The sequence below is a fragment of the Delphinapterus leucas genome, chromosome 19, assembly GCF_059928025.1.
Source record: "Delphinapterus leucas isolate spDelLeu-1000000601 "Yukka" chromosome 19, BTC_Dleu_Yukka2, whole genome shotgun sequence".
NCBI classification, from domain to species: domain Eukaryota; kingdom Metazoa; phylum Chordata; class Mammalia; order Artiodactyla; family Monodontidae; genus Delphinapterus; species Delphinapterus leucas.
In genome coordinates this window covers 19,391,688-19,411,229 of record NC_143147.1, presented here as the reverse complement: position 1 = coordinate 19,411,229, position 19,542 = coordinate 19,391,688, and the positions used below count along the sequence as shown (strand labels likewise).

At 36.4% G+C, this 19,542-nt stretch overlaps 2 protein-coding genes across 6 annotated transcripts in view; one reads left to right on the top strand and one right to left on the bottom strand.

The window, feature by feature from the left end:
- The window catches only part of PAFAH1B1 (platelet activating factor acetylhydrolase 1b regulatory subunit 1), a 74,208-nt gene extending 60,557 nt beyond the window's left edge, over positions 1 to 13,651 (top strand). For all 4 annotated transcript variants that reach the window (XM_089900626.1, XM_022596177.3, XM_022596178.3 and 1 more), the window contains 6 exons: positions 4,410 to 4,578; positions 6,326 to 6,428; positions 7,137 to 7,365; positions 8,789 to 8,890; positions 11,256 to 11,412; positions 12,325 to 13,651. In XM_089900626.1, the coding sequence (XP_089756752.1) occupies positions 4,410 to 4,578; positions 6,326 to 6,428; positions 7,137 to 7,365; positions 8,789 to 8,890; positions 11,256 to 11,412; positions 12,325 to 12,398 (834 nt within the window). In that variant the 3' untranslated portion in view covers positions 12,399 to 13,651. The remainder of the gene's footprint in view (positions 1 to 4,409; positions 4,579 to 6,325; positions 6,429 to 7,136; positions 7,366 to 8,788; positions 8,891 to 11,255; positions 11,413 to 12,324) is intronic.
- CLUH (CLUH binding protein of NUMT mRNA) overlaps positions 4,073 to 19,542 on the bottom strand; it is a 39,075-nt gene continuing 23,605 nt past the window's right edge. Inside the window, exons 26-27 of one of the 2 annotated variants that reach the window (XR_016388887.1) lie at positions 14,625 to 14,842; positions 4,073 to 14,078 (exon numbers count right to left, since the gene is read on the bottom strand). Coding sequence is in view for 1 of the 2 variants with exons in the window: in XM_089900622.1 (XP_089756748.1) it covers positions 14,725 to 14,842 (118 nt within the window). In the remaining variant the exon portion in view is untranslated. Of the gene's footprint in view, positions 14,843 to 19,542 lie in introns of both variants that reach the window. The other variant, XM_089900622.1, reaches the window with a different exon arrangement.

The following is a 19,542-nucleotide window of genomic DNA, read 5'->3' as shown; positions in this document are numbered from 1 at the left end:
TTCCACAAAAAAATTCAATAGAGGATTTATTTAAATTGCACTCTCCTTGATGGTTTTGATTCCAAACTAAACAGTAATTCTCTCTAGGGGTATGGAAATGTAGCAGCTTTCCATTTTATAAGTTATTTATTTCTGTCATTTTTAAAAATTTTCATGATAAGCATATACATTTTAATATTTTTAATCAGGAAAAAAGTTGTTTTTATAATTTCCTTTGATTCAGACACACAATACAGTGATAGTTGTATAAACCACATACATAAAGATAAGTAAAATGTAGTTTTAAAAATTTAAGTAGGTTTCTCTATCTAAAGCTTATTTCAGATTAAGTTCTAGATTTTTCTTTTTTTTTTATTTTCCGGTACGCGGGCCTCTCACTGTTGTGGCCTCTCCCATTGCGGAGCACAGGCTCCGGACGTGCAGGCTCAGTGGCCATGGCTCACGGACCCAGCCGCTCCGCGGCATGTGGGATCTTCCCGGACCGGGGCACGAACCTGTGTCCCCTGCATCGGCAGGCAGACTCTCAACCACTGCGACACCAGGGAAGCCCCCAAGTTCTAGATTTTAAGTTTCATTTGTAGAGGTATAAATAAGAAAATGTGAGTAGATTGCTAAGATTGTATTTATCACATAGCAGCAGTCAGCATAAAACGCAGGCATGACTTAAATATATATACTTAATCTGTTCTTTAAACATGATTGTATGTTTTCTTTTTGTGGATTCTTCAGTTTCTAAATCAGTGGCTTACTTTCATCCTGTGGGTTGGTGATCCATGGGTCGGGCTGCAAAGTAATTGGAAGAGAGTCTTAAATTCTATTTGCATTACATATTTCTGTAGGCTGAGGTGATTGCCTAATACACTAATATATTGCTGTCTTTCAAATTATGTAGACATGTATTTAGTTTATTAATTTCACGATGGTCTTGTCTACTAAAAACTGCACTGCTGTCATGAAGCATGGGGGTAAAGATAGATTTATCAAATAGATGGAAAACTCAGTCTTAACTATTGATTTTGCAGCAGTGGTCTAAAAGCGTAAATAAAGCCGCTAATATGCCATCTTAAAATTAGCTATTGGTTCAACTTTAAAATATTACAAATGGAAGTTTTAAAAGTTTTATCTATAACCATACCATGTATGTCAACAACTAGTAAAAGTTCTCCCTTCCATTTAGTCTTTAATGTGCACACATACGAAAAGCATTTGTATTTAGTTTTGCTTCCTTCTTTGATTAAACTTATTTTAGAAATACTTTTCTTTGTTTCTAATGAATCATCATTTTAAATGATTTTAAACTGATCTTTTTACTTATATGTGGAGACTTTATAGAGTAGTTAATGGTCAAGAGCACAAGCTCTGGGTTCAAGTTCTGACCCCCCCCACTTAATGATTTATGTGATATGAGCAAATTAACTTTTTGTACTTCTCTTTTCTCATCTGTAAAATGAAGATAATTAGTACTTGTGTCACAGGACTTTGGGGAAGATTAAATAATACATGGAAACTGTTTAAAATACTGAAGGAGTACTCAGTGTCAGCAGTGTCTCAACACCATTAACAAATCTTCCACTGGATTTTTATTTCCAGTCATCTACTATCTTAAGTAATACTGTTCTATTTTATACATAAGTCTTTCTCATTTTGTTGGATATTTTGTGGAATGAAAAGAAACCTGTTTCTACCAGTGGTTTTCATTCTTCAATTACGGTAAAGCTAGGGGATTCCTAAATGATGATTGTGACAGAACTACCTTCCAAAAAACTCAAAGGAGCACACAGAGACAGAATTTTCTGTAATTTTGTGACTATCTTGGGCAAAGTGCTTGATATGTTTAAGGCTCAAATTTCTCATTTGTTGGAAGGGGGATTAAAAATATCTATAAGATTCTTTTGCTTAAAATGAAGTAATGTATACATAATGTATATAACAGTACAGTGTTTGGTGGATGGATGGTAAGTCACCAATAAACTGTAGGTAATGTTATAACAAAATTAAAATTTTATTATATAATTTCTCTTGTGCATCTAGTAAATATAACATGTTCCTTTTAGAGTCATTCATTTACATTATCAACATTTGAACTACAACAATTTAAGAAAAATGATAGAGGATGGATATTTGGAATAGCTCATGACTTTAATTGCGTCATTTAAATTTTTGAAACATTATTTCTGGTTGTCATTTAGAATTAGTTCTTAAATGTTAAGGAAAATGAACAGCAAACAAAACTGAAAAATATGTTCAACTAATAAAGCAGATCAAGGATTGCCAACTTTAATATATAGAGTTCAAACAAATATGGAAAACAGTAACATCTCAACAGAAAAATGGACTATAGGACATGAACAGACAATTCAGAGGAAGAAATAGTGGCTAACCAACAACAGTAGAGCTTTGGCGTCACTACTAATAGAAGAAGAAATGCAGGTTAAAATATATATCAAATCTGCCAAGATATTTTACTTTTTAAATGAGAATTCCCAGAGGTGATAAGAATTTGATGAAGCAAGCATTCTCATTACATTTGATACAATCTTACCAGAGAACAATTTAATAGAATATATGAAGGGCTAGAAAGCTTACACTTTCTGACTCAATTCTTCACCATCACTGTCTGACCTAACTATTGCAGAATGAGGACAGATATTTTTCACTATTCAAAGGTTTTCACTATAATAATAAAGGTTTTCTATAATAATGAAAAGGTTTTTCCTTTTGTTTAGAAAATATTAGGAATTACTTTTAAAAGAATGTTTGCTAATAAGTTTTTAATGGCATGGAGAAATCCTTATGATAAGATGCAAAGGGAAAAACAGGATAATGAAGTATACACGGTCACCATACTTTTTTAAAAGGAGCATAGAAAAAATGGAAAAACTATGCCATTGGTAGGATAATGGATATTTTTTATTGCCTTTATATCAGTACGTTACATTTTTTATCATGAGCATTTATTTTATAATCATACAAAAGGTAAATATCAAGTAAAGAAAAAATTCTCATTAATTTCTGACATTTATAAACACTAAAATGCTCTGTTTGCTTACCATTTATGAAGAGACACAGTTCATATTCTGGGTATATTTATTTTAGAGGAAAATGCTTCAGTGTTCTTTAATGAATGCATGGAAGGAAAATTAACTTAAATGGAAGTGAACTTCAAGGTCACACCTTGTTTATTTTCAGTATGTAAAGTATTCATCTGAACTCTTGGTGTTGAAATGAAACGACTAGATATCAAAATGAGTAAAGATACTACAAAAAAAAAAGAAAACTATAGACCGATATAATACCATTTATGAACATAAATGCAAAATCCTTAACAAATTATAAGCAAATTGAATCCAGCAGTTAATAAAAAGGACAGTTAATATGTCATAAGCAAATAGGGTTTATTCCAGAATGCAAGATTGGTTCCACATCTGAAAATCAATCAGTGTGATATACCATATCAACAAAAAAAACATAGTGGTTCAGGAGTTGTAATCATGTGTAATTTTGTGTCTTTTTTATATAACATTATTGTATACATGCCATAAATTCCTTACAGTAGCAAATTTTATATCTGTTTAGCCATTTCCCTAATATTGGATGTTTAGATTGTTTCCATATTTTCAAAATACATTTTCTAAGTTTCTCTAAATTGGGTGAAATACACTCTACCACAGATACCTTTGAACTTACTATGGAAAGAATGAAATCAGTCACTTGATTTTAGAGCATGTAATTAGTGTTGGTTAAAGACTTAACTTCAGACTAGTATTTGGCCACCAGGATAGAAGTTTAATATGTTCTTGAGATCTGTTTCTAATAGTAATTATTCTTGATAGCTTATTATTTTTATTTTTTTAGAAAAATTATCTTTAAGAATGTGACTGTGGCTCAGTGTTTTTATATCATAATGACATATGCTTCTGTAAATCTGCTATTTAAGGATAGCTACATCTTGTGAAGTCTTTCCTTGGCCTCTTAGATGTCTGAGCTTTGCTTGTCTAGTAGAATTGAATACTCCTTTATCATTCCCCTAATATTCTACATATAAATTCATGTCATAGGCCTCTGAAACCCTTTTTTTTTTTTTTCGGTACTTATATTTACTTTTTAACATGTCTGTTGCCTGCTGTCAGACTGGGATGGGACTCTGTCCTGTTGCATTATATACCTAATCACTAGCATGGTTAGATATATGGTAGATGCTTAGTAAATGTGGCTTTAGAGGTCTATTTAATAATCGATTTTCTCTATAGAGAAAAGTCCAATTTATACTTGAAGATGTGCTGTTTCTAAGAGAGTTACCCTTTGTTACTTGTTTAGTTAGTCAGTATAGTGCCAGACTGGCCTGCCGAGTGCAGATGTGAACTGAGAAAGGAGTGATATGATGCTAACCAATTTTGTTCACTTGACAGGTGTGGGATTATGAGACTGGAGATTTTGAACGAACTCTTAAGGGGCATACAGACTCTGTACAGGATATTTCATTCGACCATAGTGGCAAGCTTCTGGCTTCATGTTCTGCGGATATGACCATTAAACTATGGGATTTTCAGGGCTTCGAATGCATCAGAACCATGCATGGTAAGGGGTGGAGGATAGCATTTTGATATTGGTTTCTAACATGGTATTCCAGAGAGAAGGATAATGTTTTCTAACAGTGTGCAAGCTTCCTACATTCCATTCTTTTTTTTTTTTTTTTTTACTCTTTACTAGGTTTTAATTTTACAGTGTAACAGTAGTCAAACACAGAAATCTTAATGGTTCTAGAACAGACTGTTTTTTGTTTGTTTGTTTTGTTACATCACTCTTTTATTGGTCAAATCAGTCATGCAATCAACTGGGTCCCTACATTCAATTCTTATTGTCTGTAGTGGAGGAGCATATGATGTAGATAGTCCATGGATAATCATGGTAATTGAGAGTTGTTTTCTGTTATGAGGTTTTAAGTATCTCTTAGTGGTTATAAAATACTTGTTTTCACAAATATTTTTGAATGAGAAAAACTGCTAGGACATCTATGTGTTCTTGAGAAGAAGAGAAAATGAATTTATTGGGGTTGTTTTATTGTTGTTTCTCATTTTTTGCAGTTGGGGAACTGAAGTCAGAGTAGATGTAGTAAAAGCTGGAACCCATATTCCTTTGCTTACTTTTTAATATTCCACATATACTATAGTCTCATTGTTAAGTTGTTTTCCCAGCCCTTGTCATGGAGACTGTTTTCTGAAGCAGTTTGGCTTTATGGAAAGAGCATGGGCTTTGGAATCAGATATCTGGGTTCCGATTCCTACTTGTTTACTTAACGGCATTAGGAAATTGTAAGCTCTAATCTATAAGATGAATAATACTTAAGTATTGAATTAAGAATTGAAGTCATAGGGTTGTTGTGAGGATAAAATGAGATTGTATACTCAAATCATCTGATTTAGTACCTGGTACATAGGAGGTGCTCACTAAATAAGGATTTTTGTTGTTTTTTTAAACATGTTGAAATATGAATGTTTGGGTTTTATTTAAGGAACACATACTGTGTTAATAAAAAATTTTTTTAAATTATTATCCAGTGACGTTAGCACTTGAGTAAGCTGTGTGACTACACAGATGGTGTAATTTGAATGGTATGCTCCCCCGCCCCACTCCCCCAAATTAAGTGCATTAGGGAAGCTTACAGATCAAGGGAGTTCTATTGAATCCTTTTGTAAAATCTGTATTTGTTTCTTTAAGTAGCCTGTATCTTATTGCTCTAACTTAAAGAGTTCTTTTATGTTCCTTAAAATAATGTGATACTTATAAGGATTCTCTGAGGCTTTTTTTGCAAAGGATAGCTAACTAGCATTGTGAATAATGCATTTTATTTTTTTTACCCCTATAAATATCAAGAACAACAAAAATAATTTTTAACAACTATTTTAAATATGGAACCAAATCCCCATTTTTCTTGTCCATTCTGTTCATCTCTGTAAATCTTATTTCTATATCTTAGAATAACAACCATAGAAAATTTTTTTTTTTAGTGTTCATAAACATTCAGTGTGTTAATATATTCAAACGCTGATGATACCGATTCCCTGTGATTTTAAAACAGTTGTACAGGTTGAAATGTAATTATAAATTGAGCTGGCTGCTTGTTTCATTGTGGATTATTTTATTGTTATTAATCCCTTAACTTTTTTTGTGTAAATCCAGGTTTCTTATCAAATTTATATAAAACTCCATTGTATTTAAAGTTGCTGTGATATTTGAAATCCCATGATGAAATCTCATGGTGAACTGAGGTTTAATTGCTCTTGATGATATATTACTTAATATGTTACTGTGTTTTGTGTTTTAGGCCATGACCACAATGTTTCTTCAGTAGCCATCATGCCCAATGGAGATCATATAGTATCTGCCTCAAGGGATAAAACTATAAAAATGTGGGAAGTGCAAACTGGGTAAGTAGATTTAGTTGAAAAGGCGTCAGCTTAAAGAGATAATATTCAACAAAAAACCCCACAATTCTGATTGTTCCAGTAAATTTGGCTGTAACCCAGAATGATCACCATGACAGTTATATTTTAAAACTTAAGTTTCAATCTCTAAATGTCTATCCAAAAGGAACAGAAATTATGCAAGAAACTATATCCTTGAGAGCCATTTTCTGTGTAATGGCTTATTTTCTCTGTGGTCTTCTTTTAGGTTATCCCTCTGGGTTGAATTAAAATGTAAATAACATTTGTGCAGGTATGCCCCTATTAGGCTTAATTTGGTTGTGCTTAGAATTACATGATTGTTATAATAAAACCTTAACCTACTGGTTTTGTCCAGATTAGTAAGAGCATGCCTTTTCCCCAACATGGCTAGAAATATTTTTGTTAGGTTTACTGTGTGTGCTTAGGTAAAAGATTTTATTTCTCTCTATTTTTTACCTTGTAGATTTTGATTTGGTTAGCTCCTTAATGATACTTCCATCAGCTTATTTTAACTGATGTTTGACTTTCCAGCCTGTCCCCATCTTTTATTAACCAGGAATGTACGTGTATTCTGTTGACTTGCATATGATGCCATTCTCTTCATTCCAGTGCATAGCTAGTTTTGTATCACTTCTGGGAAGGGTCCCAATGATTGCCATTCACGATGCAAACTATTACTTATTTTTATAGCTACTGTGTGAAGACATTCACAGGACACAGAGAATGGGTACGTATGGTGCGGCCAAATCAAGATGGCACTCTGATAGCCAGTTGTTCCAACGACCAGACTGTGCGCGTGTGGGTCGTAGCAACAAAGGAATGCAAGGCTGAGCTTCGAGAACATGAGCATGTGGTAGAATGCATTTCCTGGGCTCCAGAAAGCTCCTATTCTTGCATCTCTGAAGCGACAGGATCTGAGGTACTGTATGATTTATATGTTATTTCATGATTTTGTTGCTAGTATCTCAGAACTTTACATACCCTTTCTGATTCTCTATTTCATGCCATTAATGCATTTAAAAATCTGCATCCCAGAATTCTGAATCTTGAAACTCTTTACTGTTCCAACTTGCAGATAGATGTGTTTATATTTTTTAACTAGTGGTTACTGTTGCTGTCAGCTGACCCTTGATGTGTGCTGGGATGGGGGTTCTCCTGAAGAGTAAAAGTGGTCATTTAAATTAGTCAGAAATGTCATTGTTATAAGAGTATACCAATGCAAAAAATAAAACTTATGGGAGAGGTTAAAGTTATCTTTTAGAAGAATAGTGTTCCTTAATGAACATAATTATTTTATTTATAAATTTATGGTGAAATGCAGTTCAGCATTTAAATATTTGTTTTAAATGAAGAATATTTTATATGGAGGCCTCTGATACTCTTGATCATTAGAAACACTAGCTGAATCTGGAGTTATATTATTTTTTCATGATTCTTAATTTGTGCTCTTCATGATTTCATTCTTTGTAATTATTACCTTAAAATTACAGAATAATTCTGTGCATAAGTTGTATGAGCCAAAATTGACCACATTTCTTTTTTTTTCTTTCACATTTCTTTTTTATAGAGACGTTCCTATCATGGGTTTTTTAAAATTACATTTTAATAAATGAAGGAGGATTCCCCATCCCTCCACCCCCCAATTATTTTTCAAAATGAATCTTCTATTGTAATCTCTTTCTAGTTGGCTGGCTTGGTTGCACTTTCAGATTTTTTTTTTTTTTTTTTACTGCCACCTGGTGGTGTTTATGTACCATATGTCATAAATTCGTTGTGGTTGGACTTTATATAAAGGATAAATTAAATAGTTCTTAAATTTTTCGTGATTACAGAAGTCTTGAGCAGTAAATTTACCATCCATTGGTGTTGTAGAAACTGAATCCTAATCTAAGTGGAAATTTTCTACTTTTATATTATCTAGGTCCTTCCTGTGTAACCTAGGTATGTCAAAAGACTTCTGTATTTCAGTAGAGAAAAACAAGATGAATAAGTCCTGGATAGCTGATGTACATACAGCATGGTGACTATAGTTAACAGTACTGTATTGTATACTTGAAATTTGCTAAGAGGGTAGATCTTCAGTGTTCTCATCACACACAAAAATACGTAGTTTTGTGAGGTGACGTTTACATTAATTAGCTTGACTATAGTAACCATTCTGCAGCGTATACATGTCTCAGAACATGAAGTTGTATATATACCTTGAATAGATACAGCTTTTATTATTGTCAGAAAATGGTTTTTACAACATTAGAAATATAGATCATTGCTAGGTAGTTGTCATTTAAAGTCCTTACCTAACTTCTTGCCTGGGAAACTTAATTTTTATATGTTTTCTATAGACTAAAAAAAGTGGCAAGCCTGGACCATTCTTACTGTCTGGATCCAGAGACAAGACTATCAAGATGTGGGACGTCAGTACTGGCATGTGCCTTATGACCCTTGTAAGTTTGCATAATCTTACTGCTGCTTTCGCATTTTTACTGTGTGCATATCTTTTTGGGTCAGATGCCTTGTGATATCTTACTAAATAATCTGAATTATTTGAGGTTTTAAAATAACTTCTTTATAAATAGACTTCTTGTCGTTAAGTCCATGGTTGCAGTGATATGGAGGTCATTCCTGTAGAATATTATGTTATACAAAGGGTCTGCAAAGCCAGTCAGTGCTAGGAGGGAGAGCCTAGCCACTGTACCTCTAAAAATTATGTGACATCTCCTGAGGAGGGGAAACAGTAATATTACAGACTCATTCATTTTTTGAAGCTGTTTGCTTTTCAATTTCATTATATTTAATTTTAATATGAATCCTTTTAATTATTACCTATATATTTGCATGTTGGAGTTCATTTGGTTTATCATTCTGAAATTAATGGTGTTAGCTTTATGACTTGGAAATGTTTATTTCATTTAGGAGCCTATTTCATCTAGATTTTAGTATGAGGATATATAAATGATAGTAGGGGATCTGTGGACATTAATCCAGTAGCAGTTTTTCTAATTTGGTATCCATGTTGGTTTAGAGATTCTTTAAGTGCTAATCATACCTTGAAGTGATTGTCTCTCTGTAGCATATGATAGACACATATGGAAGTATCATCAAGAACTGATTAGAAAATTAAACTCTCCTCTTAGTATTCTGAGCTGAGTTCAGGTATACTATGTTGCTGTTAGAAAACATGATCTACATTTAAAAATCAGAAAGCACGTGCTCTCTTCTGTAACAACACAGGTCACCATTAATTTCCCTGGAGGTTTCTGGCTCCTGTTTTTCAACTGAAGGAGGATTCTTTTCTCTGCTTTATTTTGGTGTGGCCACAAGAAATGTGATTTGATTTTTGTTGAAGCTTCTACAGCTCCAGTGATTGGTGGCTTTTACAGATAACAAAGTTTTTGTTTTGTTTTGTTGCGGTACGCGGGCCTCTCACTGTTGTGGCCTCTCCCGTTGCGGAGCGCAGGCTCAGCGGCCATGGCTCACGGGCCCAGCCGCTCCACGGCACGTGGGATCTTCCCGTGTCCCCTGCGTTGGCAGGCGGACTCTCAACCACTGTGCTACCAGGGAAGCCCAACAAAGTATTTTTTTAAGTAAGGGCAAAGGCAAAAAAAGTAAACCAAGGCAAAAGATATGTCACCTTGGTTGTCTCTTTTCTTTTTCTTTTTTTAGCTCTTTGGGAGGGAGGTTCTTTTACAAAAGCAATATAGCTATTTACATTTTAGAAAATTTGAGAAATAAACAGAAAAGTTAAAAGAAAAATCACCCTCAGATCACTTTACCATACCTAATAATACCTACCAAGTGTATTTTCGTAGACTAGAGCTGTCCAGTAGAGCTTTCTGTGATGATATTCTGTGTCTGCACTATCCAGCATGGTAGCGACTAGCCACGGACAGCTGTTGAGCTCTTGAAATGTGGCTAGTGAGACTGAAGGACTGAATTGTTGATTGTATTTAATTTTAGTTTATATTTAAATAGCCACACGTGACTAATGGCTATCCTGTTGGACTGTGCAGTTCTAAACCTTTTTCTTAAATTACTATGTAGATGAATATGGTGGGGGTTTTTCTATGTAAAAATGGTATACCGTACGTACTGCTTTGCAGCAGACTTTTAATTTAGAAGGTATGTGGCAGTTGCTCATATCATTAGATACACTTATTACATACAGTGCTTTGCTGAACGTCTTTGTTAACCAAGTCATCTAGACACATTCTTAATTATTTCTTAGGATTGATTGCAAGAAATGAAACTGCTGGACAGGGGATATAGATAGATGAATGGATGAATAAAGATATGCAGTAAATACCTATATATCCTTCACCTAGAGTCGCCAGTTGTCAACATTCTCTTTTCTGTGTGTGTGTATATGTAGATTTTGTTGAACAGTTTGAAAGTTACTTGTAGACATCATGACACTTGACCCCTGATATTTTAACATGTATCTCCTAAAAACAAGGGGTATTCTGTATAACCATAATAAAATTATCACACTGAAGAAATTTAACATTAATACACTACGTATTTAAATTTTCTCCATTTACCCCAGTAGTGTCCTTTATAACTTTATTTTAGCCTCTGTCCAGGAGCCAATCAAGTATTATATGTTGCATTTACTGGTCATATATTGTTAGTTTCCATTTTCCTTTAACCTAGAATTCCTTAGACTTTTTCCCCCTTTTGTCTTTTTTGGCATTGACGTTTTTAGTGTATGTAGTTCCAATCCACTTTGAGTAATGACTGACTTACTGTTTTCATAGATGCTTTTTAAATTATTTATCCCTTTATTAAGTCAAATACCTCTTTGTTTTTAAGGTGGGTCATGATAACTGGGTACGTGGAGTTCTGTTCCATTCTGGGGGGAAGTTTATCTTGAGTTGCGCTGATGACAAGACCCTGCGTGTGTGGGATTACAAGAACAAGCGATGCATGAAGACCCTCAATGCGCATGAACACTTTGTTACCTCCTTGGGTATGTACAAGTTACGAGGTTTCTGAGCAGTTAGGTTTTGGGGTGCCAGACCTAACAGTTTTATGTAACCATGTGGATGTTTCCAGGTAAGAAATGAACATGTTCTTTCAGGGCAGAATAGAGAAGACAGGTTAAAAACTTTATGGATTCCTGCCATTTGTTTTAAATTCTCCTTTCTTAACTCTCTCTTTCCATCATCAGCCTTATAATAAAAAAAAATTATTTTCCCCATTGCACAACATTGGTTTGGAAGCTAGAATTATGAAGAGGATGCTTTCTGAGCACTATGATGGGTAATTTTTCTTCCCTACTAGTTTGTAAGTTTCTCAGAGGAAATCTTACTCACCCTTTTTATTCTGGCAGATATATACTATTGTAAACTCAGGGAACTGTATTTACACTTAATAAACATCCTCAGTATCATCTGGACCTGAATCTAGAATTTAAGATAGTGAATAAAGTAAAATACAATACACTAGGGTATGACGGATCTAATAATGAAGGTAAAGCCTCAGTAGAATAGGGCTAATGCTTAACCTTACAGGGTCGTTAGAAGGATCAAATGTGAATATACAGCATTAGTACCAAGCCTAGAACATAGTAAGTGTTCAATAAATGGATGCATTGAGGCTGTCCTTGTTGTTAGAATTCAGTGTTCATTCAGCCTCAGTTGGGATGAGGATAGTGGGGCAAGTATTTTTTTAGGGTGTTAGTAGTACAGGATATAATCATTAAGGCTCAGCTTCCCTCACCTAGTTGATAAGCTTGATATACCTGCTAGGGGTAGATGTGTGGCTGTATAGAGAAAAAGAATGAGTATTCCTGGCACTTGGATGTGCTTATTTTGTGGCTTATTAAAAATTGTATCTGGCTCAGTCTGATTTTAAAATAAGCCTTCTCTTTTTCTTTCAGATTTCCATAAGACGGCACCATATGTGGTTACTGGCAGTGTAGATCAAACAGTAAAGGTGTGGGAGTGCCGTTGATTGAGTTTCATTTGGCCCCTCCTCCCTTGTTTCCTCTGGATGCACTCTGATGATACCATGGTTACCCCATTGAGCTCTGTTTAAATAAATATTGTCCTTTCATGTAAATTATTCTGGATGTAGATTGAGCTTATTAAATGTTACACACAAAGTATTCATGCATGGTGAATCCAAATTGTATACTGTAAATTTACATACGTTGTCTAGAAGTACCATAGGGTTTAAAAACCTGGGCTGGCATTGGTCACACCAGGCCTAAGAAGGCAGAAGTTGAATAAATTGAACTAGGGCACTAAACTGAATAGTTGACAGTGTCGTTTTATGTTGGATTATTAATTCCTGTTTTCCTTTCTGCTGTCTGTTGGTGCCTGACTTGATGGCCTCATTTGGGGGAAAGTGGTGGTTATTAGGGCTTTTTCTGAAATGTGTATCTATGTAACATCACTTAAGTGTGCTTAATAAATCTTCTTTAAGGATGTTAGATAATAAGGCTACAATTCAGAATCTTCTGAACCATCTATGTAATTAATGGGGATTACACATTGGAATTTTTGTCATGACACATTTGCCAAATCAGTAGGATACATTTGTTTTGGCAGCCTATCAAGCAAAGGCTAGTGGTATATTTATGTAAGAAAATGACTGTAAATCTGAAATAAGAAAAATCTCAGCAGCTAATAACAAATCATTTATTTCATTTGGGTCTTAATGCTTTGTAAACAGGTTTAAAAAACACTGTAATACTCTAAGCTTCTATTTTCCACACTAGACACACTTCTAGTTGTATTCTCCATACTGTTAGACTGTATAGTGATGTGACTTCCAAGTAGAGTTTAATCTTCCCATTGAGTGTGTCATGGTACAAATCACTATTTGTTTTTGATGTTTTTTAGGGATGTGCAATGTGCATAACATAATGACAAAGAAATATTGAAAAGGTTATGTTGCCCATTTTAAGGGAGTGGGAGAAATACAGCAGTTTGTTTTTCAACATGAATCTGATATCGATTTGAACTGTGTTTAACTTACAAGTTTATAAAAAGACAGGGTTTAATGGAGCGTGCATAAAAATGTACTGTGTTTTCACCTTTTGTTTATGTATAAATGTTTATGAGTATATGGGCCTATCTATAAGTGGATAAGTCTGTATATGTATGTATATCACACACATACAACCTCCATGTCCTTGGGTCCTGGGTTTTTGAAGAAGTGCTAAAACATATAAATAGAATAAATCTTGCTGTGGAATACCATGCTTTAGAACAAATCCTTTTTGATCCTAACGCTTCTGAAAACCAGGTCTGACTCTGTGGGAATTTTTCCCAGCTAAAGGAAAATCACTTCCGTTATCCACCACCTCCACCCCCAGTTTGGCTGTTGAGCATTTTACACATCCCTGATATATTGTATATTGTGGTCCAAAGTTACTACAAGTAGGTTTAAGAAAATTTTTATCTATGACTTTGAAAACAATATTCCATTGCAGATTATTAATAAATAATCCCATTGCTTAGCTAACCAACATTTTTTTAAAGAAGGTCATTTGAAAAGTTAACAGAACAATGAAATAACAAAGATAGTTTAACAAAGAAATTTATCCTGGATTGCATTTATTCATTTGTGTAATATGTGATTTTTTAAAAAAAATATCCCTTTTAGTATTCAGTGGAAATTTGGTTCCTGAAAAAGACAAAGGGTTAGAGTTAATGTCCTGTAGATATGCACACAGAGAACAGGCCATATATTTACTAGAAGCAGCTTTATGTCTAGCTTTTGTCTTTTTGTTTGTTTGCTTGTTTGCTTTTAATAATTCCTGAGAGATGTCTCTGGAAGGAAGTGTTTTGAAAACTAATGGCTATTTTTGAGGACAAAAATTACAACTTAAGCTAATTTCTTAAATACAGTAGAATAACTTTCAGGACAATATTGCCTCACAACCCTGCTCACATTGAGAAGTCTTTTTTTGTTTCCCCTTAGCTGTTCTGACTGGATTTTTCTACAGAAGCTATGGAAGATATCTTTGTTCTTGTTTGCTGCTATTTCCTGTCCTATTTTAAGAAATATAAATACATAGAAATGGTGCATCTTTAACATTTGTTTGTACATGTATAAATGTCTTGTATTTTAATTCATTTTTAGCATGTAGCAACACGAATTGTTTAAGGGTAAGCCACAACATATAGAAATCACTCCTAGATACGAACAATAAAGGAAAAAAAATGGTACCGATTTAGGAGGAAACAAAGCCACTGTCGCTGGGTTTTCCCTGCAGCCTGCAGTGACTTCCACTGACAAGGAGAAGCTATCACTCTGTAAACAGTCATCCTTATTGGGAGATTGCCACAGCCTGCTGCTTAGCTGAGTTACCAGACATCCTCCATTTACGAAGCAGCGAACGTTGAATCTCAGGGATGGTCCTCAACTGGATCCAAGTGTAACGAGCCCTGTTTGAATAATGAAGGGGGTGGGGAGAGTGATCCATCCACAATCCGGAAGCAGATTTGCAGAGGTTTCCTGCACTGTTGTTTGACACTGCCCTGTTGATGCCCTTTCTTCCTGTTTCCTGCGTTTTCTCTGTCTGCTGTCTAACCCTGTGCCTTGCCTGGGATAAGTACAATGATGAGGTTACTGGTTTGGATTGTAAGTAGAGGAATTTATTGATTGGTTTAGAGGTTCACTGCTGCTTTGTCACTGTCTCAATCAAATTGGCCACTTATTTAAGAAATAAAAAGCTGGTAGAATTGCATCCTCAGATGATGATTGACCTTTTGTGTGTGTGAAAACAGACATTCCATTGCCACCCTAATATAACGTGCCCAAGAAGTCCTAGCTGCACTCTCGAAAGTGCAAGCCACGGAAACTGGTTTAGACATGGCTTGGAGAATAGTTGCTTTTTGACATGGCCTCTTGCACTTTAGGAGACTGAGACTGTCCTGTGTTGTCCATTGTGGTGTGACCAATGGTGTGCCCAGAGCACTGCTCTAAAACTCACTAGTGTTAGCACGTCGTCAGGGCTGTGGGCGCTCGCTGTAGCCTTCGGAAGCTTTGGCTCTAGATCACCAAGCCCAGTCTCCTTACTGTCAGTGCCCTGCTCTCCTGTTTGCCTCTTTCTGTTTCTATGTGAACTTCCAGATAATATCACTCATTAAATAGTTTTTTTTTCTAATTTATTTAAAGAAAAACTATTTAGAAGTAAAGGATATTTTGTTTTGTTGACAGTGGTGGCTTGATAATCCTTAAGCAACTGAAGATAAAATTGTTGAAGGAAAAGGCACTTAAAATGGTTCCTCTCTGTCCAGCTGTATATAAGTCCAGTGTGTTAACTAACCTAGATGATGCAAAGAAGAATCGCCTGGTAGAGAAGCAACATGTACGAAATCGGTGGAAAAGGTTTTGGTTTTTTTCAGTGGGGGAGGGGGAGGGCAAGCTGGATTTACAAGTCACGACTGGACCGAACTGGCCTTTTTATCTTTCCACTATATCATGTAAGTGGCTGCTTTCTTGTCCTGCCTATCCTTCAAGCATCCCTAAAGCTCACTCTGAAGATGGTAGAAACAAAACACACAATCTTCGAGTTAGAAGTTGATCCTGACACTGACATGAAGGCGAACGTTGATTTCATACGAACAGTTACAGAGGTGGTGATTGGAGAAAACAGTTCCCCAGATGGTAAGAGTTAACTGAAGATATTGACACAATTTTAAAAAAATCAGTAAAGGAATGTATATAATATTGCTCTTGTGTTTTACAGTAAGATTTGTTGCTCTCAGACTGTGTAAAACAAGATTTATTCATGTTTTCTGCATATTAAAAAAATCTTATTGTACCAATTGGTAAACTATTAAATGCCTATAAAACTAGATGTGGTTTTTTTTTTGTTTTGTTTTTTTTTTTAGTCTTTTTGTGCACAGATTTAAAACCTTTCAAATTGAGTCCTAATAGGAAGCAGGGTTGTGTTCAGCACCAGTCATATGGAGAATAAGATATGCAAGTTGCTAGCAGGGCCTGGATGGAAGGCCTTTCTTCAGGGCAGTGCCAGCACTGCCTTTGCTGTCTTGCTTCCTTCACCCTATTTGCAGGAGGGAACTAGGAGCACAGCTGCAGGGGTTCTTGCCTGAGGGGCCTGCACAACGCACTGGGTCAGGCAGCTCCAGACTGTTTTCCAAGGCTCCACCCTGCCCTCCAGCAGCCCTTTCTGACAGTGACTACAGCTGAGGCCAGGAAGGACCTGTTACAGCCTCAGGGCCCCCGGGGGAGAAGTGACCCTAACTGCCTTTGTTCTGTTAATGAATGAGCCTTTTAATTCTGCCCAGTGGTCTTGTATTCTTGAAGATTATTAATACTGTTTTAAAAATTTTGGTTGAAATGTACCAAGAATCTTCACCCTTTTCCCAGAAGCCCCACGGCTTTCTATGTGCTTTACATATGTCGGCCATGTCCTGCCTTTCATCCCTGGACTACTGCCCAGCTAGCACGCGTTAAGTGTTTTAGGGCACCCGTGAGGTCTCCCGCAAAGGACAAGTTGAATGATGTGGTGGCTCTTTTCTTACAGCCCAACTGTCATCCTGCCATTTAGAAGGTAGCTTCTCTACCCACCCCCCTCCTCCAAATGGGAAGCTGGGCCAAGAGCACCAAAGTAATTTGCTTGAAGTTAGTTTCCTGCATTTTGCAGCTTTTCCATTTCTTTGCAGGGCTCCTCTTTTCCCCTAGGCTGAGATCCAGATGATGAGCCTAACCACTGAGAGTGGGGATTTCCAGCTTTAGTATCACTATCCAGAAGTGCACTTAGCTCTTCAAAACCTGTTGGTTTGTCACACACATCAAGCTTCCTTCTAAGACTCATGGTTGCGTCTTTCCCTGGTGTAGGACAAGGACTGGAACATGGAAGACTTGGAGAAATGGTGCTGCATCCTGGGTGAGGCAGCTCTATCCCTGTTGGTCTTTGGTGGAAAGAACTTGTCTTGCCCGCAGACTTGACGATTCTCCACTGCTGACGTACCAGAACCCTCTAGGAAAGTCATTCTCAGTGTGCTCCCCGTGCCAGCATCAGCATCACCTGGGAGCTCATTAGAACTGCAAGTCCTTGGGTTCTAGCTCAGACCTGCTGTATCTGTCACAGGGTGGGACCCAGCAAATCCGTTTTAACAAACCATCCAGATGATTCTGATTCAGGCTCAAGTTTGAGAACCACTGATCTAAATGAACTAACTTTTCACTGAAGACAAAAATTTAGACAAGTCACTGGTCCCGGGGCCCTCCAGCTGGGGTTTGAACTCAAACCTCTCTTTCGCCGACAGTTTCATACATGGAGTTTTGTTCCTTTGTGAATATTTTTCTTCCACTCACATCTCCAGTTTATTATTTCTTATGTAAACATACAGGATAGTTACATCCAGGGACGAAGGGCAAGGATTTTTCTCTTACACCAAAGTAACTGCCTTTCCAAGATCTTTTATACATAAATCCAGTAAATGAAAAGGCTGGACTGAAACACTGCATTTTTTTCCCCATCATATCAGAAACACAAACTTCTAAAAGTGAATGTTATAAGTGAATAAATTCAGCACTTTGCCACACCTGCATTTAAAAAAAGATTTCATTTTCCTGCAATTGTTTATAGACACATCATGCAAACACTCTCCTAAGAGTGTTTTGAGATCACTGTTTGCTTCTGAACAAGAATAAATAATAATAAATAACCATCACTTTCACAAAACACCATTTTGTCATCAGTCCTACTTGGTCACCAGCCCTCTTAAATGAAAGTGGCTGGTGCAGGGACTAAAGGAAGGAAAATACCCAACATTTGAATGCCTGTCAAGCCAACACCCTTATTCTCAACATACCGTCTTCCTCACATACAACCCCTGCTGGTGGATATTAGCACATTTTTACAGACAAGAAAACAGGCTCACTTAAGGTGAGGTTATATGCCAAGGGTATTAAGCTAATTAGTGAGCTGGGACCTGAACCCAAATGCACTAGCTCTTTCCCTTATCTGGTTCTGCCTGTATTAAGCATCTAATTAGCTATTTAAGTATAAGCAGGGCCTTCTGACATCTGTGAAACAATCATTTAACCTACTTTTAGCCATACAGGAAAGACCCTCATCCCATCCCCAAGCCCCTCTCTGTCACCACACTGCCAGCTCCACTGTGGGGTGACCATGAGGAATGGGGCAGAGGCTGGGAATGGATAAGAATTAACGTTGCCCACACTTGCAACATAGGAAGGCTCCTCACTCATTCTATATGAAACGACTATTCTCAGGGCAACTGTGTCCTGAATGGCCTGCATCCCAGTGTCTGAGTTCTTTTTTTTAATCAGTGGATTTCCCTGTTTAATGGGGGTATTTCTTTCCATTTGAGGAGGCCCTCCTGTCCTCTGTAAGGTGTCCTGATCATGCATGCCTTGTTTGATCGCTAGTGTAGATACTGGGAGTTGGGGGGGCAGGCAGGAAATACTCGGGCCACATCAGGATACCTTATTCTCACCTTTAGGATATGTAGGAATTCCTCAACTAAGTCTAACAGTTCTCTCAGTATTCATATTTAACAATGCAAATGATGCCACCGACAAGGGCTTAATTTCCAAAATATGCAAACAGCTCATTCAACTCAATTACAAAAAAAAAAACCAAACAACCCAATCAAAGAATGGGCAGAAGACCTTCATAGACATTTCTACACATGCAGGTGGCCAACAGGCACATGAAAAGATGCTCAACACTGCTAATTATTAGAGAAATGCAAATCAAAACTACAATGCAGTATCACCTCACACTGGTCAGAATGGCCATCATTAAAAAGACTACAAATAATAAATGCTGGACAGGGTGTGGAGAAAAGAGGACCCTCCTACACTGTGGGTGGGAATGTAAATTGATACAGCCACTATGGAGAACAGTATGGAGGTTCCTTAAAAAACTAAAAATAGTGATCCAGCAATCCCACTCCCGGGCATATATCCGGAGAAAACCCTAATCCAGAAAGACACATGCGCCCCAGTGTTCACGGCAGCACGACGCAGTAGCCAAGACACGGAAGCAACCTAAATGTCCATCAAGAGATCAATGGATAAAGATGTGGTACATGTATACAATGGAATACTACTCAGCCATAAAAACAGTGAAATAATGCCATCT